At 41.1% G+C, this 19,466-nt stretch overlaps 1 protein-coding gene across 4 annotated transcripts in view; it reads left to right on the forward strand.

Annotated features, from left to right (window-relative positions):
• Nucleotides 1-19,466, forward strand: part of LOC135510718 (EH domain-binding protein 1-like protein 1) — a 73,407-nt gene that overhangs the window by 12,123 nt on the left and 41,818 nt on the right. For all 4 annotated transcript variants that reach the window (XM_064931865.1, XM_064931866.1, XM_064931867.1 and 1 more), the window contains exons 2-7: nucleotides 1,066-1,123; nucleotides 1,515-1,610; nucleotides 1,727-1,780; nucleotides 1,986-2,167; nucleotides 8,666-8,814; nucleotides 10,437-10,496. In XM_064931865.1, coding sequence (XP_064787937.1) covers nucleotides 1,066-1,123; nucleotides 1,515-1,610; nucleotides 1,727-1,780; nucleotides 1,986-2,167; nucleotides 8,666-8,814; nucleotides 10,437-10,496 — 599 coding nt within the window. The remainder of the gene's footprint in view (nucleotides 1-1,065; nucleotides 1,124-1,514; nucleotides 1,611-1,726; nucleotides 1,781-1,985; nucleotides 2,168-8,665; nucleotides 8,815-10,436; nucleotides 10,497-19,466) is intronic.

Below are 19,466 nucleotides of genomic sequence, written 5' to 3' on the forward strand. Positions count from 1 at the left end.
TTGCTGTTCTAGTCTAGAACAGATCTGTTGAGTGACAACCCTCCTTGTGTGGCATACATGTAGGAGGTTGCTGGCTGAGGCTGGAGACAAATTGAAGTATTATGCCCTGGTGGTTGCGAGGGCCACACCCTCCATTGATAGGGCCCTGAGGACTTTAAACACAGAAGAAGAAGAAGAAAAATGCCCCAGCTGGGTCATGTTCAGTAAGAGTAAACGTTTTGAAATGGGGATGTACAATCTGAACTTGTCCAATAAGAAATGTTGTAAAACGTTTTGCTATGATATGCTCTACTGAACATGCCCCAGCTGATGTCTCCCATACTAGAGGAACTATAGGAGGCTGCCACTCAGGCCGTGCAGGGAAGTTAGTTTGTTGACGTTGATCCAATTATGGAGCTCATTCTCTTCCTCTGAGATGTCTGTTAGTCAGAGCACTGAACAGAGTCACAAGATGTAGGTTTTTGCCCAGGCTGAAGCCCACCCCCCCTTCTCTGTTTTTTTTTCTTCACAGCAGTGTGTGTGTGCTTGTGCATGCATGCGTGCTTGTTTGTATTTAAGAGAAGGCCAACTGGTCATGTCTTGAGCTTTTATCTTTGTGCCTCTTAAATTCCAACACTCTATGTGGGGGGGGGGGGTGGTGGTGGTGGGGGGGGGGTGGGGGGTGGGGGGTGGTGTGTGTATGTATTTCTGATGGCTCTAAAATATAGCCACGTTCCAGACAGCCTAGCATATGGACTAAAAGCATTTATCAGTATTAGTATGTGCATTGATACTGTTCATGGTATGTGCTTACGATCAACATGTCTGCGCCATGTTATAGCCTGAAGGAACAGGATGCACAGGGAGCTCAGTCCTGTAAACGATCCTACGCTAAATACCGGTATTTTCCTATGTAAAGAATACCTCCAGTTGCGGCCTATTTCGGTCCTATGATACGGGTTAGGAAACCAAAAACTGCATTATCAATGGAGACACTGGTCGACACTGAAGTCCCTACTTATGTACTTATGTAGTGTTTATATACGTCTGTACAGTCATTATATGTTGTCCTTTCTCTACTTACAGGCAACCAGACAAACTGAGAGTGGTATGGACCAGGAGAAACAGACGAAACTGCACCAAGGTAATATGGGGAAAGCTACTTCGTTCAACAAGTAGAGGAGTGGCATGCGTAGCCTATTTGTCGAACACTTGTCATCATGATGAAGTCTGAGAAGGCACCAAAGGTATGTAGCCTGCCTGAGGGTGTGTAGCCTGTAAGGTGAAAGGTCAGATTTGCTTGTGTCTGAGGAAATGGAACCATCTAGATGCAGAAGTGTATAGGTATGAGATTTGAGCTAAGCCATAGATACATCTGCCTTTATTCATCACAGTTATAGCTTTATTAATCCCATCACATGAACTTCTAGTAACATTCAGCACTCTATGAGACACACGTGGCTTATTCAATATAAAATGCATATGGTCAGCACATGCTCTGGTCCTTTCCCTGACCTGGGCTTTCCAATCCTCAGCTGCATGGATGGCAGCCGGGCATCAAGAACCCCTACAGGGGCACGGTGGTATGGCAGGTGCCCGAAAACCTGGACATCAATGTCACCCTTTTCAAGGTATGGCATCTCAACCCTAGGAAGATGTGTGTGAATGATTGGGAAATCATTTAGATTAATCTGCATTTGAATTGTCAAAAAATTGTTTCCTTATTCTCAAAATCTCTCACATTTAGGAGCCGACTGCAGACGAATTTGAAGACAAGGACTGGACGTTCATCATTGAGAATGTGAGTGAATTAATGTTTCCATCAATTCTGAATTCCATTTTTAGTCAAGGCGAATTCATGGAATACGTTTGACAGAGCTGTCAAGGATGACATGGTCCCGAATTAAAGCCTCTTATATATTGTGAAGTGAAATACATTGGATTAAAAGCAGCATTACTTTGAAAACATACGATTGACTAATGACCCCTGTCTTTTGTCCTTTTAGGAGACTAACAAGGGCCACAGGAAGGTGCTGGCATCGGTGGACGTCAACATGAAGAAGTTTGCCAGCGCCACGCCTGCCCAGTATGACCTGACGCTGAAGCTCAAGCCTCTGTCGGTGAAGGTGGTGGAGGCCACGCTCAAACTGACCTTGACCTGCGTCTTCCTCAAAGAGGGCAAGGCCACGTGAGTCACTATTTATCTAATCAGTGAAGTTTACCATATTATGTTGAGTTGATAATACGGTAAACCTTTAAATAGCCTTATGTCAAGAAGAGAGAGGTTGAGGTACTACAACAGGGGTGTCTAACTTATTTTGCCCCGGCGGGGGGGGGCATTTCATCTTCAACCACGAGGTCAGGAGGGCCTCACGAATTTTGCTGTTAAAATTTGCAAAAAATAGTCCTCTATCCATCGTTTTGGGAATTTTCAATGCTCCTTGACTGTCTAGTGATTATTAGCGAGCTGGACTGTCAAGAAACTATGAATATAGGTCCAATATAATTTCTACATAGTTTCGATTTGGTTTTAGTCACTTTTTTTCCCTCCAAAATATATACTGTGTGTGTACATACAGTGGCAAGAAAAAGTATGTGAACCGTTCAAAACTACCTGGATTTCTGCATAAATTGGACAAATTTGATTCATCAAATTTTCAACTAAGTCACAACAATAGACAAACTAATAACACACAAATTATTGTATTTTCTTGTCTCTATTGAATACATCATTTAAACATTCACAGTGTAGGTTGGAAAAAGTATGTGAACCCCTAGGCTCATGACTTCTCCAAAAGCTCCTGGAGTCAGGAGTCAGCTAACCTGGAATCCAGTCAATGAGACAAGATTGGAGATGTTGGTTAGAGCTGCCATGCCCTAACAAAAACGCTATTCACAGGAAGCTTTGCCTGATGTGAACCATGCCTCGAACAAAAGAGATCTCCGAAGACCTAAGATTAAGAATTGTTGACTTGCATAAAGCTGGAAAGGGTTACAAAAGTATCTCTAAAAGCCTTTATGTTCATCAGTCCATGGTAAGAAAAAGTGTCTATAAATGGAGAAAGTTCAGCACTGTTGCTACTCTCCCTAAGAGTGGCCGTCCTGCAAAGATGACTGCAATGAGCACAGCGCAGAATGCTCAATGAGGTTAAGAAGCATCCTAGAGTGTCAGCTAAAGACTTACATAAATCTCTGGAACATTCTAACATCTCTGTTGACGAGTCTACGATACGTTAAACACTAAACAAGAATTTATTTATTTATTTTATTTAACCTTTATTTAACCAGGTAGGCAAGTTGAGAACAAGTTCTCATTTACAATTGCGACCTGGCCAAGATGAAGCAAAGCAGTTCGACACATACAACGACACAGAGTTACACATGGAGTAAAACAAACATACAGTCAATGTTACAGAATGGTGTTCATGGGAGGACACCAGGGAAGAAGCCACTGCTGTCCTAAAAAAAACATTGCTGCACGTCTGAAGTTTGAAAAGGTGCACCTGGATGTTCTACAGCGCTACTGGCAAAATATTCTGTGGACAGATGAAACTACAGTTGAGTTGTTTGGTAGGAACACACAACACTATGTGTAGAGAAAAACAAACATCAAAACCTCATCCCAACTGTAAAGTATGGTGGAGGGAGCATCATGGTTTGGGGCTGCTTTGCTGCCTCAGGGCCTGGACAGCTTGGTATCATCAACAGGAAAATGAATTCCCAAGTTTATTAAGATATTTTGCAGGAGAACGTTAGGCTATCTGTCCACCAATTGAAACTCAACAGAAGTTGGGTGACGCAACAGGACAAAGAACCAAAACACAGAACTACATCAACAACAGAATGGCTTCAACAGAAGAAAATACGCCTTCTGGAGTGGCCCAGTCAGAGTCCTGACCTCAACTCGATTGAGATGCTGTGGCATGACCTCGAGAGAGCAGTTCACACCAGACATCCCAAGAGTATTGCTGACCTTTGTAAAGAGGAGTGGTCCAAAATTCCTCCTGACCGTTGTGCAGGTCTGATACACAACTACAGAAAACGTTTGGTTGAGGTTATTGCTGCCAAGGGAGGGTCAACTAGTTATTAAATCCAAGGGTTCACATACTTTTCCCACCCTGCACTATGATTGTTTATACTGTGTGTTCAATAAAGACATGAACACATATAATTGTTTGTGTGTTATTAGTTTAAGCAGACTGTTTGTCTATTGTTGTGACCTAGATGAAGATCAGAACAAATTTGATGACCAGTTTATGCAGAAATCCAGGTTTTCCCAAAGGGTTCACATACTTTTACTTGCCACTGTATACACTACCGTTCATAAGTTTGGGGTCACTTAGAAATGTCCTTGTTTTGAAAGAAAATCAACATTTTTGTTCATTAAAATAACATCAAATTGATCAGAAATACAGTGTAGACATTGTTAATGTTGTAAATTACTATTGTAGCTGGAAACGGATGATTTTTAATGGAATATCTATATAGACGTACAGAGGCCCATTATCAGCAACCATCACCCCTGTGTTCCAATGGCACATTGTGTTACCTAATCCAAGTTGATCATTTTAAAAGGCTAATACATCATCAGAAAACCCTTTTGCAATTATGTTAGCAGAGCTTATAACGGTTGTTCTGATTAAAGAAGCAATAAAACTGTCCTTTTTTTCGACCAGTTGAGTATCTGGAGCATAAGCACTTGTGGGTTCGATTACAGGCTCAAAATGGCCAGAAACAAAGAACATTCTTCCAAAACAAGAATAGAAAGAGGAGTGGGAGGCCACGGTGCATATCTGAGCAAGAGGTACATTGGAGTGTCTAGTTTGAGAAACAGACACCTCACAAGTCCTCAACTGGCAGCTTCATTAAATAGATGCAAAGAAAAAGCCATATCTCAGACAGGCCAATGAAGATAATTATTCTACAATGTAGAAAATAGTAAAAAATAAAGAAAAACCCTTGAATGAGTAGGTGTGTACAAACTTTTGACTGGTACTATATATATATATATATATATATATATATATATATAATATACTAGGGATATATATATATATATATACAGTAGTATATACAGTAGTATATATATACACAGTGGGGGAAAAAACTATTTAGTCAGCCACCAATTGTGCAAGTTCTCCCACTTAAAAAGGTGAGAGAGGCCTGTAATTTTCATCATAGGTACACTTCAACTATGACAGACAAAATGAAAATAAAAAAATCCAGAAAATCACATTGTAGGATTTTTTATGAATATATTTGCAAATTATGGTGGAAAATAAGTATTTGGTCACCTACAAACAAGCAAGATTTCTGGCTCTCACAGACCTGTAACTTCATCTTTAAGAGGCTCCAATGTCCTCCACTCATTACCTGTATTAATGACACCTGTTTGAACTTGTTATCAGTATAAAATACACATGTCCACAACCTTAAACAGTCACACTCCAAACTCCACTATGGCCAAGATCAAAGAGCTGTCAAAGGACACCAGAAACAAATTGTAGACCTGCACCAGGCTGGAGAAGACTGAATCTGCAAAGAGGTAAGCAGCTTGGTTTGAAGAAATCAACTGTGGGAGCAATTATTAGTCCATGGAAGACAATCAGGACCACTGATACTCTCCCTCGATCTGGGGCTCAAAGATCTCACATGTCCAGGCCTTTTACTAGAGAGCATTTGGATGATCCAGAAGAAGATTGGGAGAATGTCATATGGTCAGATGAAACCAAAATATAACTTTTTGGTAAAAACTCAACTCGTCAGGACAAAGAATGCTGAGTTGCATCCAAAGAACACCATACCTACTGTGAAGCATGGGGGTGGAAACATCATGCTTTTGGGCTGTTTTTCTGCAAAGGGACCAGGACGACTGATCCGTGTAAAGGAAAGAATGAATGGGGCCATGTATCATGAGATTTTTAGTGAAAACCTCCTTCCATAAGCAAGGGCATTGAAGATGAAACGTGGCTGGGTCTTTCAGCATGACAATGATCCCAAACACACCGCCCTTGCAACGAAGGAGTGGCTTCAAGAAGCATTTCAAGATCCTGGAGTGGCCTAGCCAGTCTCCAGATCTCAACCCATAGAAAATCTTTGGAGGAGTTGAAAGTCCGTGTTGCCCAGCAACAGCCCCAAAACATCACTGCTCTATGGCTGCATGGAGGAATGGACCAAAATACCAGCAACAGTGTGTGAAAACCTCGTGAAGACTTACAGAAAACATTTGACCTCTGTCATTGCCAACAAAGGGTATGTATGTTATGAACTTGAGTGAAGACCCAAAAGCGGTTTTAACAGAAAACAGAGTTCTTTAATGAAAAAACAGGAATGGCATAAATCCTTTTCCAACGTTGTCAGCGGAACAAAAGAACGTAAGTATAGTGCAGGATGCTCCTGCCAGGCAGACTCCGACAGGACAGGACAAGTTGGAAGCAAACGAGACGACAGCTTGCTTCTGGCATCAAAAAACACAAACAAGAATCAGACACTGAAAGTAGCAGGAACAGAGAAAGAAATAGAGACCTAATCAGAGGGGGAAGATGTGAAAGAGTGAATGAGCTAGTTAGAGGAGATGTAGAACAGCTGAAGAATGAGAGACAGAGAAGGTAACCTAAAAAGACCAGCAGAGAGAGAGAGTGAAGAAAAGGACAGGAACAGACATAACAAGACATGACAATGTAACAAAGTATTGAGATAAACTTTTGTTATTGACCAAATACTTATTTTCCTACATAATTTGTAAATAAATTCATAAAAAATCCTACAATGTGATTTTCTGGATTTTCTTTTTCATTTTGTCTGTCATAGTTGAAGTGGACCTATGATGAAAATTACAGGCCTCTCTCATCTTTTTAAGTGGGAGAACTTGCACAATTGGTGGCTGTCTAAATACTTTTTTGCCCCACTGTGTGTGTGTGTATATATACTTTGACTTGGCCATTCTAACACCTGGATATGTTTATTTTTGAACCATTCCATTGTAGATGTTGCTTTATGTTTTGGATCATTGTCTTGTTGGAAGACAAATCTTCGTCCCTGTCTCAGGTCTTTTGCAGACTCCATCAGGTTTTCTTCCAGAATGGTCCTGTATTTGGCTCCATCCATCTTCCCATCAATTTTAACCATCTTCCCTGTCCCTGCTGAAGAAAAGCAGGCCCAAACCATGATGCTGCCAACACCATGTTTGACAGTGGGGATGGTGTTGTCAGGGTGATGAGCTGTGTTGCTTTTACGCCAAACATAACGTTTTGCATTGTTGCCAAAAAGTTCAATTTTGGTTTCATCTGACCAGAGCACCTTCTTCCACATGTTTGGTGTGTCTCCCAGGTGGCTTGTGGCAAACGTTAAACAACACTTTTTATGGATATCTTTAAGAAATGGCTTTCTTCTTGCCACTCTTCCATAAAGGCCAGATTTGTGCAATATACGACTGATTGTTGTCCTATGGACAGAGTCTCCCACCTCAGCTGTAGATCTCTGCAGTTCATCCAGAGTGATCATGGGCCTCTTAGCTGCATCTCTGATCAGTCTTCTCCTTGTATGAGCTGAAAGTTTAGAGGGACGGCCAGGTCTTGGTAGATTTGCAGTGGTCTGATACTCCTTCCATTTCAATATTATCGCTTGCACAGTGCTCCTTGGGATGTTTAAAGCTTGGGAAATCCTTTTGTATCCAAATCCGGCTTTAAACTTCTTCACAACAGTATCTCGGACCTGCCTGGTGTGTTCCTTGTTCTTCATGATGCTCTCTGCACTTTTAACGGACCTCTGAGACTATCACAGTGCAGGTGCATTTATACGGAGACTTGATTACACACAGGTGGATTGTATTTATCATCATTAGTCATTTAGGGTAACATTGGATCATTCAGAGATCCTCACTGAACTTCTGGAGAGAGTTTGCTGCACTGAAAGTAAAGGGGCTGAATAATTTTGCACGCCCAATTTTTCAGTTTTTGATTTGTTAAAAAAGTTTGAAATATCCAGTAAATGTCGTTCCACTTCATGATTGTGTCCCACTTGTTGTTGATTCTTCACAAAAAAAGTTTTACAGTTTTATATCTTTATGTTTGAAGCCTGAAATGTGGCAAAAGGTTGCAAAGTTCAAGGGGGCCGAATACTTTCGCAAGGCACTGTATATATATATATATATATATATATATATATATATATATATATATATACACACCCAGTTGAAGTTGGAAGTTTGCATACACCTTAGCCAAAATCATTTAAACTCAGTTTTTCACAATTCCTGACATTTAATCCTAGTAAAAATTCCCTGTTTTAGGTCAGTTAGGATCGCCACTTTATTTTATGAATGTGATATGTCAGAATAATAGTAGAGAGAATTATTTATTTAAGCTTTTATTTTTTTCATCACGTGTGTGTGTGTTCTTACTCAAACCACCCTGTACTAAACAGTTTACCACATTATGTAAAGTTGAAAAAGCCTTAAGCCAACTGTCTTTCAACTAAGCTTACAGTTAAATAACACACTGTGCAATACAAGTAGGTATGTAGTGGATAGGTACAGTATATAAACGTTTGAGTTGGTCATTACTGACCTGTATACACTTGTATAGTGAGTTGATGATGTTCAATGATTAGTCATAAACTGTCATTTAGACAATATTACTGTTTTGGGATGAGTCATAAGGCTCGTTGCTTCCTTTCTCCTCTACAGAGATGAGGACATGCAGAGTCTGGCCAGTCTGATGAGCCTGAAGCAGAGTGACATCGGCAACCTGGATGACTTCAACGATAGTGAGGAGGAAGAGGGCGGAAGAAGAGCCAGCATCGGAGCCAGCATGGGAGCCGCAACTCCCGTCACAGGTAGTGGTCTCAGCAGACATTACACAAGTCATCCGTGTTTTCATGTTCCGAGATCTAGTCTAGGTTTAGAGAAAATGTGTCAGAGACAGAGGCACTCAAAATGCTATGGTCTGGAATGCTGCCACGCTGATAAATACAGTAGCTATATACTAATCTTGCATACACAATGAAAAAACAAGTCTATTTATCCACTTCATGTGACAGTGATGCATGTACAGTTGAAGTCAGAAGTTTACATACACCTTATCCAAATACATTTAAACTCAGTTTTTCACAATTCCTGACATTTAATCCTTGTAAAAATTCCCTGTTTTAGGTCAGTTAGGATCGCCACTTTATATTAAGAATGTGAAACGTCAGAATAATAGTAGAGAGAATGATTTATTTCAGCTTTTATTTCTTTCATCACGTTCCCAGTGGGTCAGAAGTTTACATACACTCAATTGGTATTTGGTAGCATTGCGTTTAAATTGTTTAACTTGGGTGAAACATTTCAGGTAGCCTTCCACAAGCTTCCCACAATAAGTTGTGTGAATTTTGGCCCATTCCTCATGACAGAGCTAGTGTAACTGAGTCAGGTTTGTAGGCCTCCTTGCTCGCACACGCTTTTTCAGTTCTGCCCACACATTTTCTATGGGATTGAGGTCAGGGCTTTGTGATGGCCACTCCAATACCTTGACTTTGTTTTCCTTAAGTCATTTTGTCACATCTTTGGAAGTATGCTTGGGATCACTGTCCATTTGGAAGACCCATTTGCGACCAAGCTTAAACTTCCTGACTGATGTTGCTTCAATATATCCACATAATTTTCCATCCTCATGATGCCATCTATTTTGTGAAGTGCACCAGTCCCTCCTGCAGCAAAGCACCCCCACAACATGATGATTTTACCATTATGTCAAGCAAAGAGGCACTGAGTTTGAAGGTAGGCCTTGAAATACATCAACAGGTACACCTCCAATTGACTCAAATGATGTCAATTTGCCTATCCGAAGCTTCTAAAGCCATGACATTTTTTTCTGGATTTTTCCAAGCTCTTTAAAGGCACAGTCGACTTAGTGTATGTAAACTTCTGACCCACTGGAATTGTGATACAGTGAATTATAAGTGAAATAATCTGTCTGTAAACAATTGTTGGAAAAAATACTTGTATCATGCACAACGTAGATGTCCTAACCAACTTGCCAAAACTATAGTTTGTTAACAAAACATTTGTGGAGTGGTTGAAAAACAAGTTTTAATGACTCCAACATAAGTGTATGTAAACTTCCGACTTCAACTGTAGTAACAGGTAAACAAAACTATCATAGGAGATGTTTACTTTGCACATATGATTGCCAGCCATATGATAGTGTGACAATTATATTTTAAGCCTTTATGTTTAAAAACATTGCTCAATACACCAGCATAGCATGTTGCTCCACTCTCCAGCCTCACACCTATGTCTCAACTACAGTGGCCCAATTTCCCTGTTCTACATTTTCCCTTTCAAATATATGAACGCCAAGAAACTCTCTTTCCACGCCAAGCTTCCCTTTCCATAGTATATCCATTTAATTTCCTTCCTTTTCTTTCCTTTTCCTTTAATTTAATATGTTCCTTCCTTCCTTTTACTTTGAAAGCCTCCACAAAAAGAATACGTGATCAGGCATGGAGACCTGTGATTGACCCAGAGGCCACAGGTAACTTCCTGTTTCCTCCCCTGCTCCCGCCTCCTCTGAATCCTGATTGGACTTTCCCCCCTATCCCTTCTCCTTCTATATAACATCCCATCCCTCATTTGAAATGATGATATTCATGGGTTATAAGCATTTGTCTTAATATTGATCATCAACCTATATACATAATTTGTATGGTTTGATGAATCATATTTACTATTTACAGTGGGGGGGGGGGAGTATTTGATCCCCTGCTTATTTTGTATGTTTGCCCACTGACAAAGAAATTATCAGTCTATCATGTTAATGGTAGGTTTATTTGAACAGTGAGAGACAGAACAACAACAAAAAATCCAGAAAAACACATGTCAAAAATGTTATACATTTATTTGCATTTTAATAAGGGAAATAAGTATTTGACCCCTCTGCAAAACATGACTTAGTACTTGGTGGCAAAACCCTTGTTGGCAATCACAGATGTCAGACGTTTCTTGTAGTTGGCCACCAGGTTTACACACATCTCAGGAGGGATTTTGTCCCACTCCTCTTTGCAGATCTTCTCCAAGTCATTAAGGTTTCGGGGTTGACTTTTGGCAACTCAAACGTTCAGCTCCCTCCACAGATTTTCTATGGGATTAAGGTCTGGGGACTGGCTAGGCCACTCCAGGACCTGAATGTGCTTCTTCTTGAGCCACTCGTTTGTTGCCTTGGCTGTGTGTTTTGGGTCATTGTCATGCTGGAATACCCATCCACGACCTATTTTCAATGCCCTGCCTGAGGGAAGGAGGTTCTCGCCCAAGTTCTGACGGTACATGGCCCCGTCCATCGTCCCTTTGATGCGGTGAAGTTGTCCTGTCCCCTTAACAGAAAAACGCCCGTGGGGGATATTTATAGATGGGTTTCAATTGTGGGTCAGTATCAATAATGTCCCAATGCTTTCTGATAATGTCCTTAAAATTCTTTCCCCAGTGGTGAGTATCGGGTGAAGGATGAGGGGTTGAAGGCTTTTGGTTGAAGGCTTTCCAACTGTGTTAGCCCATCAAAACGGTCATTGGCATGTTTTACCCAATTGTCTTTGTACCCCCTTTCCTTAAACCTTTGTGTGAGATCTGTGGCCTGTTTCTGGTAAGAAGCATCAGAGCTGCATATTCTTCTTATGTGGCTGAACTGACTTCCAGGGAGACTTATAAATGGACGTGGATGAACGCTGTCAACATACAGTATATATATATATTTTTTAACTTAAAAAAAAACATTTTCATCACCATGTTATTTTGATTAATTTATTCATTCCATTTCATCCTTCCACAAGATATAGTCCCGACACAAATCTAGGGTTGCTAGAGACGCGACCCAGTCATTGTCTTTTTGTTCTGTATCTATGGATGCGACCCAGTTGTTCATTCTTAACTGGCTGGCAATGTTCTTATCCCTTGCTTGCTAGCTTGCCAACTACGGCTAACTTACAGTCACATCCAAAATTGCAGCCAGAATAACAATAAAGTAGCTGCATTTGCATTTGTTTAAGCTGTTAGTGACATTTATTTGGGTACATCCATAACATTGATTTAATGAGGTGCGATTTCGCCTGGCATAGAAAATGTGCTCACTCATCAGGACACTGTTGTTCAGAGGAGCTAGCCAACAACACAGCTACAGTAACACAATCACTGCAAACTGAAGCTGGAAAGAGTGCAGTTTTTACTTTTTTTCAATTGACCTTTTTTTGTATATATCCATAAAAATGGTGTTAGCTGATTCATGTTTTCGACTGGCGGCCATGGTGGAGAGTTTTTGGAATCTGATTAATTGATTGATTGATTGATTGCTTGCTTTCTTCTGTGGACAGGTGTCTTTTATACAGGTAATAAACTGACATTAGGAGCACTCACTTTAAGAGTGTGCTCCTAATCTCAGCTTGTTACCTGTATAAAAGCACCTGGGAGCCAGAAATCTTCTGATTGAAAGGGGGTCAAATACTTATTTCCCTCAATTAAATGCAAATCAATTTATAACATTCTTGACATGCGTTTTTCTGGATTTTTTTGTTGTTATTCTGTCTCTCACTGTTCAAATAAACCTACCATTGAAATTATAGACTGATAATATCTTTGTCAGTGGGCAAACTGCAGGGGATCAAATACTTTTTTCCCTCACTGTATTAATCCGAATGGATATTAGCCAATTCGGTTTCAAATGAAGTTGTATACCTCATTACATTCTCATATTAAATCAGATACTCTCTGCAAGGGTAAATTAAGCAAACAAATGACCAGTCATTTAAATCACTGTTTGAAGTGATGGAATCTGATCGATGTTAAAATGTATGGTTACACAATACGGAGTCCTAAGGTGTCCATAGGAGCTGAGCTTTTTCTTTTAAATTCTTCTCATGTACCGTATCAAGTGTACTGTAATTAAACTGTGGGACTGAATGCTGGGGCCTAACCAAGAATTCTTATCCCTGGCACATAGAAATGGGAGTAGGGTTTAATCATTGATAATGAAGAGTTACAGTGTGAAAAAACAGTAATTCGAGCAACTGTACAGTTTGACTGTATGGTATGAGTATCCGAGTACTATCACTCTCCATTGCTTATATGCTTTCAATCTTCCCCTCTTCCCTTTTCTCACTTCCTCTTCCCTTCTGTTTTCACTTCTGTTTCTCCTCTCTTCTCTTCCTCAACTGAATCTCACTTATCTTCTCATCTCTTTGGTCCATTTGTTTTTACACCACTTTCTTTCTCGACTTTCCCTGCCGTTCTATTCTGTTTTCTCCTGCATCTGTCCTCCCTTTTATCCTTTGCTCCTACTCTCTTTTCCATCTTTCTTTTTCTGCCCATCGCCTCCCCTCCCTCCCACCCCATCCTCATCTCTCACCCAGCTGCCAGTAAGATGGATTGGAGTAGCTCATCTGGCACTGTGTCTACCATCTCACTTCTGTCACGCCCCCCTCTGCCCGTACCCCTCGACCCCTCCGCCCTGCCTCCCGCCCCTGCCACCCACTCCCGACTCACCACTGGCCCCGCGGGCACCGCTCAGCAGCCACGACCCTCCCCCTATGCCTACCAAGTGCCAGCCTTTGTCCGCGCCCACCCACCTGCACTGCCCAAAATCTTCCAGCCCGCTGCTGGCTCAGGTAACGGCAGACTGACTGACTTACAGACAGATTGATTCACGGTGATAAAGCTGAAATAAATACATTTCAAGCTGAAATCCGCACAAGGTGAAACAGCGCAACTGTTCGCCCCCAGCACATTTGTTATTGTTTTGTTGGTGAAACGTAGGAGATGAGCATCCAGCGTCGTGGTAAAAAAAAAAAAATTGCAGTACATACTCTGCTGTTCTATCGCACGTGCAATGATGTCTGGGGGGGGGGGGACTGTCTTGTTTTGAAGTTACTTTGTTGTTGTAACATCACAAACGGACATGGCAGTTTCACCAAGTACGGATTACAGATTTCATCATAGGCTACCCCTATTGTAATAACCAAAAGGTCAAATAGCAGTGTTTATTCAAGGTAAGGATACCTCCGAGGGATACCCAAATATTTGATTCTTTGAGTTTTGTTGTTTGGGTATTCTGACTCACGGGAACACAGTAAAGGGGTCATTACCATGTTATGCCATGTACAGTCAGTTCCACAATTATTGGCACCCTTGAGAAAGATGGGCAAAAAAAGACTGTATAAAATAAATACAAATACTGAGCTATATTCTCAATTTTTTGGAAATTATATTATTTTATACTAATAGAATTGCTCAGAGAAAGAGATTTTGTTTAACAAGCAAGCTTTTTTTCTAAATAAGATCGGGCTCAAAATGATTTGCACCCGTTTTCAATTGCTTTCAATATCTCACCTTGCGAGGATAACGGCACTGAGACTTTTTCTAAAATGTTTTGAGATGGGAGACGACATTGGGAGGGATCTTAGACCATTCCTCCATACAAAACCTTTCCAGATCCTTGATATCCTTCATCGGTGTTTATGGACTGACCTCTTCAATTCAAACCGTAGGTTTTCAATGGGGTTCAAGTCCAGAGACCTAGATGGCCATTGCAAAAGGTTTTCTGTTCAATTAACCATGTCTTTGTTGGTTTTGATGTGTGCTTGGTGTTATTGTCTTGCTGGAACATCCACTTTCAGACAAGTTTCAGCTTCCTTGTAGAAGCAACTAAGTTTTTGGCTAAAATGTCCTGGTACTGAGTAAAGTTCATGATGCCGTTGACCTTTACAAGGGCCTCAGGAACAGTGTATGCAAAATAGCCCCATAACATCAAAGAGCCACCACCATATTTTACAGTATGTAATGGGTTATTTTCCGCACATGCAGAACTCAGCAAACTTTAGGCATTTACATTTGCTGGATGACATGAAATTAGAGCTCTTTGATTTGAAGATGGCAGTCCATAAGCACAGTGTCACACCCTAGCCATAGAGAGGCTTTTATTCTCTATTTTGTTTAGGCCAGGGTGTGACGAGGGTGGGCATTCTACTTTCTTTATTTCTATGTTTTCTATTTATTTGTGTTTGGCCGGGTGTGGTTGTCAATCAGAGGCAGCTGTCTATCGTTGTCTCTGATTGAGAATCATACTTAGGCAGCTTTTTCCCACCTGTGTTTTGTGGGTAGTTGTTTTCTGTTTTGTGTCTGCATCAGACAGAACTTTCGTTTTGTTCCATTTTTTCTCAGTGTTCAGTTTAAATAAATGATCATGAACACGTACCACGCTGCGCTTTGGTCCACTCCTTCTTCATGCAACGATGAGCGTTACACACAGATAAAGAGTATCAAGGATCTGGAAAGATTCTGAATGGAGGAATGGTCGAAGATCTCTCCCAATGTATTCTTCAATTTCATCATTTTTGAGGGGCTGATAACGTCACGGAAATGTTGCGCGCATCGATGTAGCCAGAAGGCATGAATAGATAGCAACAATGATAAGAAGCTGCCATATGGGAAATCGTAGGTGACTCGCTTCAGGTCATTGTATCTTGTGAGTGATACCATGTCTTGTTTTGACTGATGTCATGTCTAAGCTAATATGGCAAAAATTCGCTAGCTAACCAACAACTGTAACGATGTATTTGAGAAACAACAAGTGCTCATTGTGCAAATGTATTTGTTTTCGTTAAAAATGTAAAAATATAGTTGAATATAGATGAAATTGTCAAGGCTCAGGAGAAGACCCAGATGCAGACAGTTTCAAAGTAACAAAAGTTTATTACAAAAACAGCGGGGCAGGCAAACAATGGGTCAAAGGCAGGCAGAGGTCAGTAGTCCAGAGCAGAGTCTGAAAGGTACAGAACGGCAGGCAGGGTCAGGGCAGGCGGAGGTCAGTAATTCAGGGTGGTATGACAAGGCACAGAATGACAGGCAGGCTCAGGGTCAAGGCAGGCAGAATGGTAAAAGACTGGGAAAGCTAGAAAACAGGAACTAGAGACAGACAGGAGCACGGGGAAGAAACGCTGGTAGACTTGATGAAAAACTAAACAAACTGGCAACAGACAAACAGAGAACACAGGTAGAAGTACACTGGGGATAATGGGGAAGATGGGTGACACCTGGAGGGGGGTGGAGACAAGCAGAAAGACAGGTGAAACTGATCAGGGTGTGACAGAAATATAGTTTATATGTTGTCATGAGTCTAAGACAACCCCATCTGTTTTGCCCCAGAGATGCGCACGTGTTGCTTTTGCCAACCCATCTATAGAAATGTATTGAAAACAGGGCTGCCAATCATTTTGACCCTTATCGTTTTTAGAAAAAAAAAGTGAATTACTTGTTAAACAAACTCTCTTTCTCTGAGCAATTGTATTAGTATAAAATAATATACATTTCCCATTGTTTTGAGCATATATATAGCTCGGTATTTGTATTATTCATTATTTACAATCTTCTTTGGTCATCTTTATCAAGGGTGCCAAACATTTTGGACCTGACTGTATCTTTCTATGGTCTGAAGCACCCCCTGCTGTTTACATCAGTAAAGCTATTGCAAGATTGGGAAAAACATGTCGACACATTCCTTGAGGAATGAACTGAATGTCCTGAATTACCTTGAGTCTCTAGAGACACACAGGGGTCTGGAATAATTATTTTCTACACTGACGGAAATGTCAGGCATTAAATGTTTATTGCAGAGATTGCCAGAGGCAATTGCTTAATTTCCATAGCAACTGCCTTAGCTCGCAGTGAGTTTCTTCATCAAAGCGGTGTCATACTGTATTTATGGTTTCTGGCGTTGCTCCATGACTGTTGCTAGGGAAGTGAGATCACAGTTAATAGTTGTGGAGTAGTTTAGTTTACTCAGGCCAGTTTCAAGAGAAAGCATGTACTTTTTTACAAATTTTTATTTTTGTATTTTTTTACATTTAGCCATGCTGAATGACACAATTGTTCTACTCTCTGCACTGGTCAAGCTTGATTCTAATTTCTCAACCCCTCTTTATTATGCTTTCTGTTTCTCACTGTCTGCCCTCACTTTTCCTTCACTCCTCTCTTTCTTCCTCTACTCTCTCCTCTACCGTTTTCTCTCAGTGCCCATATCTGTAGGCCGGAGGCCCTGTGGCTTCCAGACTGACCCGGCCCTTGACCCTGCCAGTCTTGCTGAGGGCCGTGTGGCCCCTGGTCTCCCCACCTTCTCTCCATCAAGACCCCTCTCAGCCTCCTTCACTGGGCCTTCCTCCTCTTCCACCTCTCCTCTCTCCTCTTCACCCTCTGCCCCATCTTCCTTTCCACCTCCCTCTTTCTCTGATATTCCACAGACAGGTACTGCATGCACAGAAATTGATGGGATAGTTTCAAGGCATTTGTCATTCATTTCAATTTACTGCATGGATGCAATTTGTCTTTGATTCTGTAAGTTATCTCTTTTGTCTGTAGTTGCTGTTCATCACCATCCTCTTTCCTTTCATCTTCTCTACCCCCCACATTCTTCTTTCCATCCTCCTCTCTTCTCTCAGCCACCTATGCTGCTGCTCGCACCAGTGCTTGGAGACCCCAGAGTGTCCCCTCCTTCTCATCCTCCTCCTTCTCTTCCACCACTATCGGCACCTCCCCTCCTACTTCCCAGCCCCTTCCTGTCCCCTGTCGGCCCAAAGCATACAGCACCTCCCTGGCAGAGCCGGGCTCTGCCCTCACTAGGCCTACCAGCCTGCCCTCAGCCCCTGAGACAGGTACGACACAGGCACAAGGCAAAAGCATATGGAGTGATTTCAGTGCCAACAGAAATTATATTTAAATTCCAACATTTTGAATTTGTATTAGGATATTGAATTGAAATGTAATGTAATATTTTTGAATTTGTAATGCACAAATGTAATCATTTAATTCATGAATTGGACTTGTATTTCATGATTTGAAACTGAATTGAATGAATATTTAATTCAGTAAAATAATAAAATTACAATTAATTGAATATTCCAATTCAATATTTATATATTCAGTTTCAATATGGAAGATATTTCATTCATTGTCTGTGTATCAAGTTTAAAAACGATATATTCAAGTTTCATATATGTAACTGCTCCAGTTTTCAAATTCAGTTCAGATTCAAAACCAGAGACAACATCCTGGTACTTTGCCAGCCAGGAAATGTGGAGGAGCACAGATAGAATCAAACGCTCTCTCTGGTAACCAGGAGTTTTTGGCAGTTTCTGAATTTGTTTTCTTCCTATGAATTTGGCTCTAGCTATAAGCTATTAGGATCCCATTCCTGAAAGCTTAGACTCTCTGTAACATTTATTTTAATTATTGAATTTAATTTAATTTAACCTTTATTTTACATGGACCTACCTTCTTTTCCCATCTATGATGATCACAGGCCATGCAGGACACGTCAGAAAGGATTGTCACAAAAACAGCAATTTGGTTGAATAGTTGAATAGCCCTGTCATAGCCCTTCTAATGATACCCTTTTCACTCCCTATACAATCTTGCTTTTGTGACTGACTGGGTTCAAACCAGGGGCTAACACAGTCTTATGAGATGCAGGGGACCTGGTTCTAAACCAGTCAGTCACAAGAGCAAGATTAAATAGGGAGTGGAAAGGCTATCCTTAGAAGGGCTATGTCAGGGCTAATTAAACTATATTCTTAAGGGGGCCAAATCGCATCTTTAAAGCATAAAAAAGCTCTTTACCTGACTCGCTTTTCAAAGATGGCTAGAAATGCACACATTTTGTGCTTTTGTAGGAAGCAACCACTCTCCCATTGTTGACTAGAAATTTGCTATACAGTGGCTTGCGAAAGTATTCACCCCTCTTGGCATTTGACCTATTTGGTGCCTTACAACCTGGAATAAACATTTATTTTTGGGGGGTTTGTATCATTTGATTTACACAACATGCCTACCACATTGAAGATGCAAAATATTTTTTCTTGTGAAACAAACAAGAAATAAGACAACATTTTTTGAACTTGAGCGTGCATAACTATTCACCCCCCGCAAAGTTAATACTTTGTAGAGATACCTTTTGCAGCAATTACAGCTGCAAGTCTCTTGAGGTATGTCTCTATAAGCTTGACACATCTAGCCACTGGGATTTTTACCCATTCTTCAAGGCAAAACTGCTCCAGCTCCTTCAAGTTGGAAGGGCTCCGCTGGTGTACAGCGATCTTGTAATGCGATGCTACTGCCGGCAGAGAAGTCAGGCGCAGGAGAACGGAAACGGATTTACAACGGTTGTGTTTAATAACCATAAAACACCGTCAACAGAATAATACAAAATAAATGGGTCAAACAAAACCCGGTAAATACCAGCCTACCGTGCACAAGCACTACAACAAACAATTACGGACAAGGACATGGGGGGGGGGGGGGGGGGGACAGTGGGTTAAATACACAACATGTAATTTATGGAATTGGAACCAGGTGTGATGGAAGACAAAACCAATGAAAAGTGGATCGGCGATGGCTAGAAGGTCGGTGACGTCAACCGCCGAACGCCGCCCGAACAAGGAGAGGGGCCAACTTCAGCGGAAGTCGTGACAAA

Source organism: Oncorhynchus masou, chromosome 23 (genome assembly GCF_036934945.1).
Source record: "Oncorhynchus masou masou isolate Uvic2021 chromosome 23, UVic_Omas_1.1, whole genome shotgun sequence".
Lineage (NCBI taxonomy): Eukaryota > Metazoa > Chordata > Actinopteri > Salmoniformes > Salmonidae > Oncorhynchus > Oncorhynchus masou.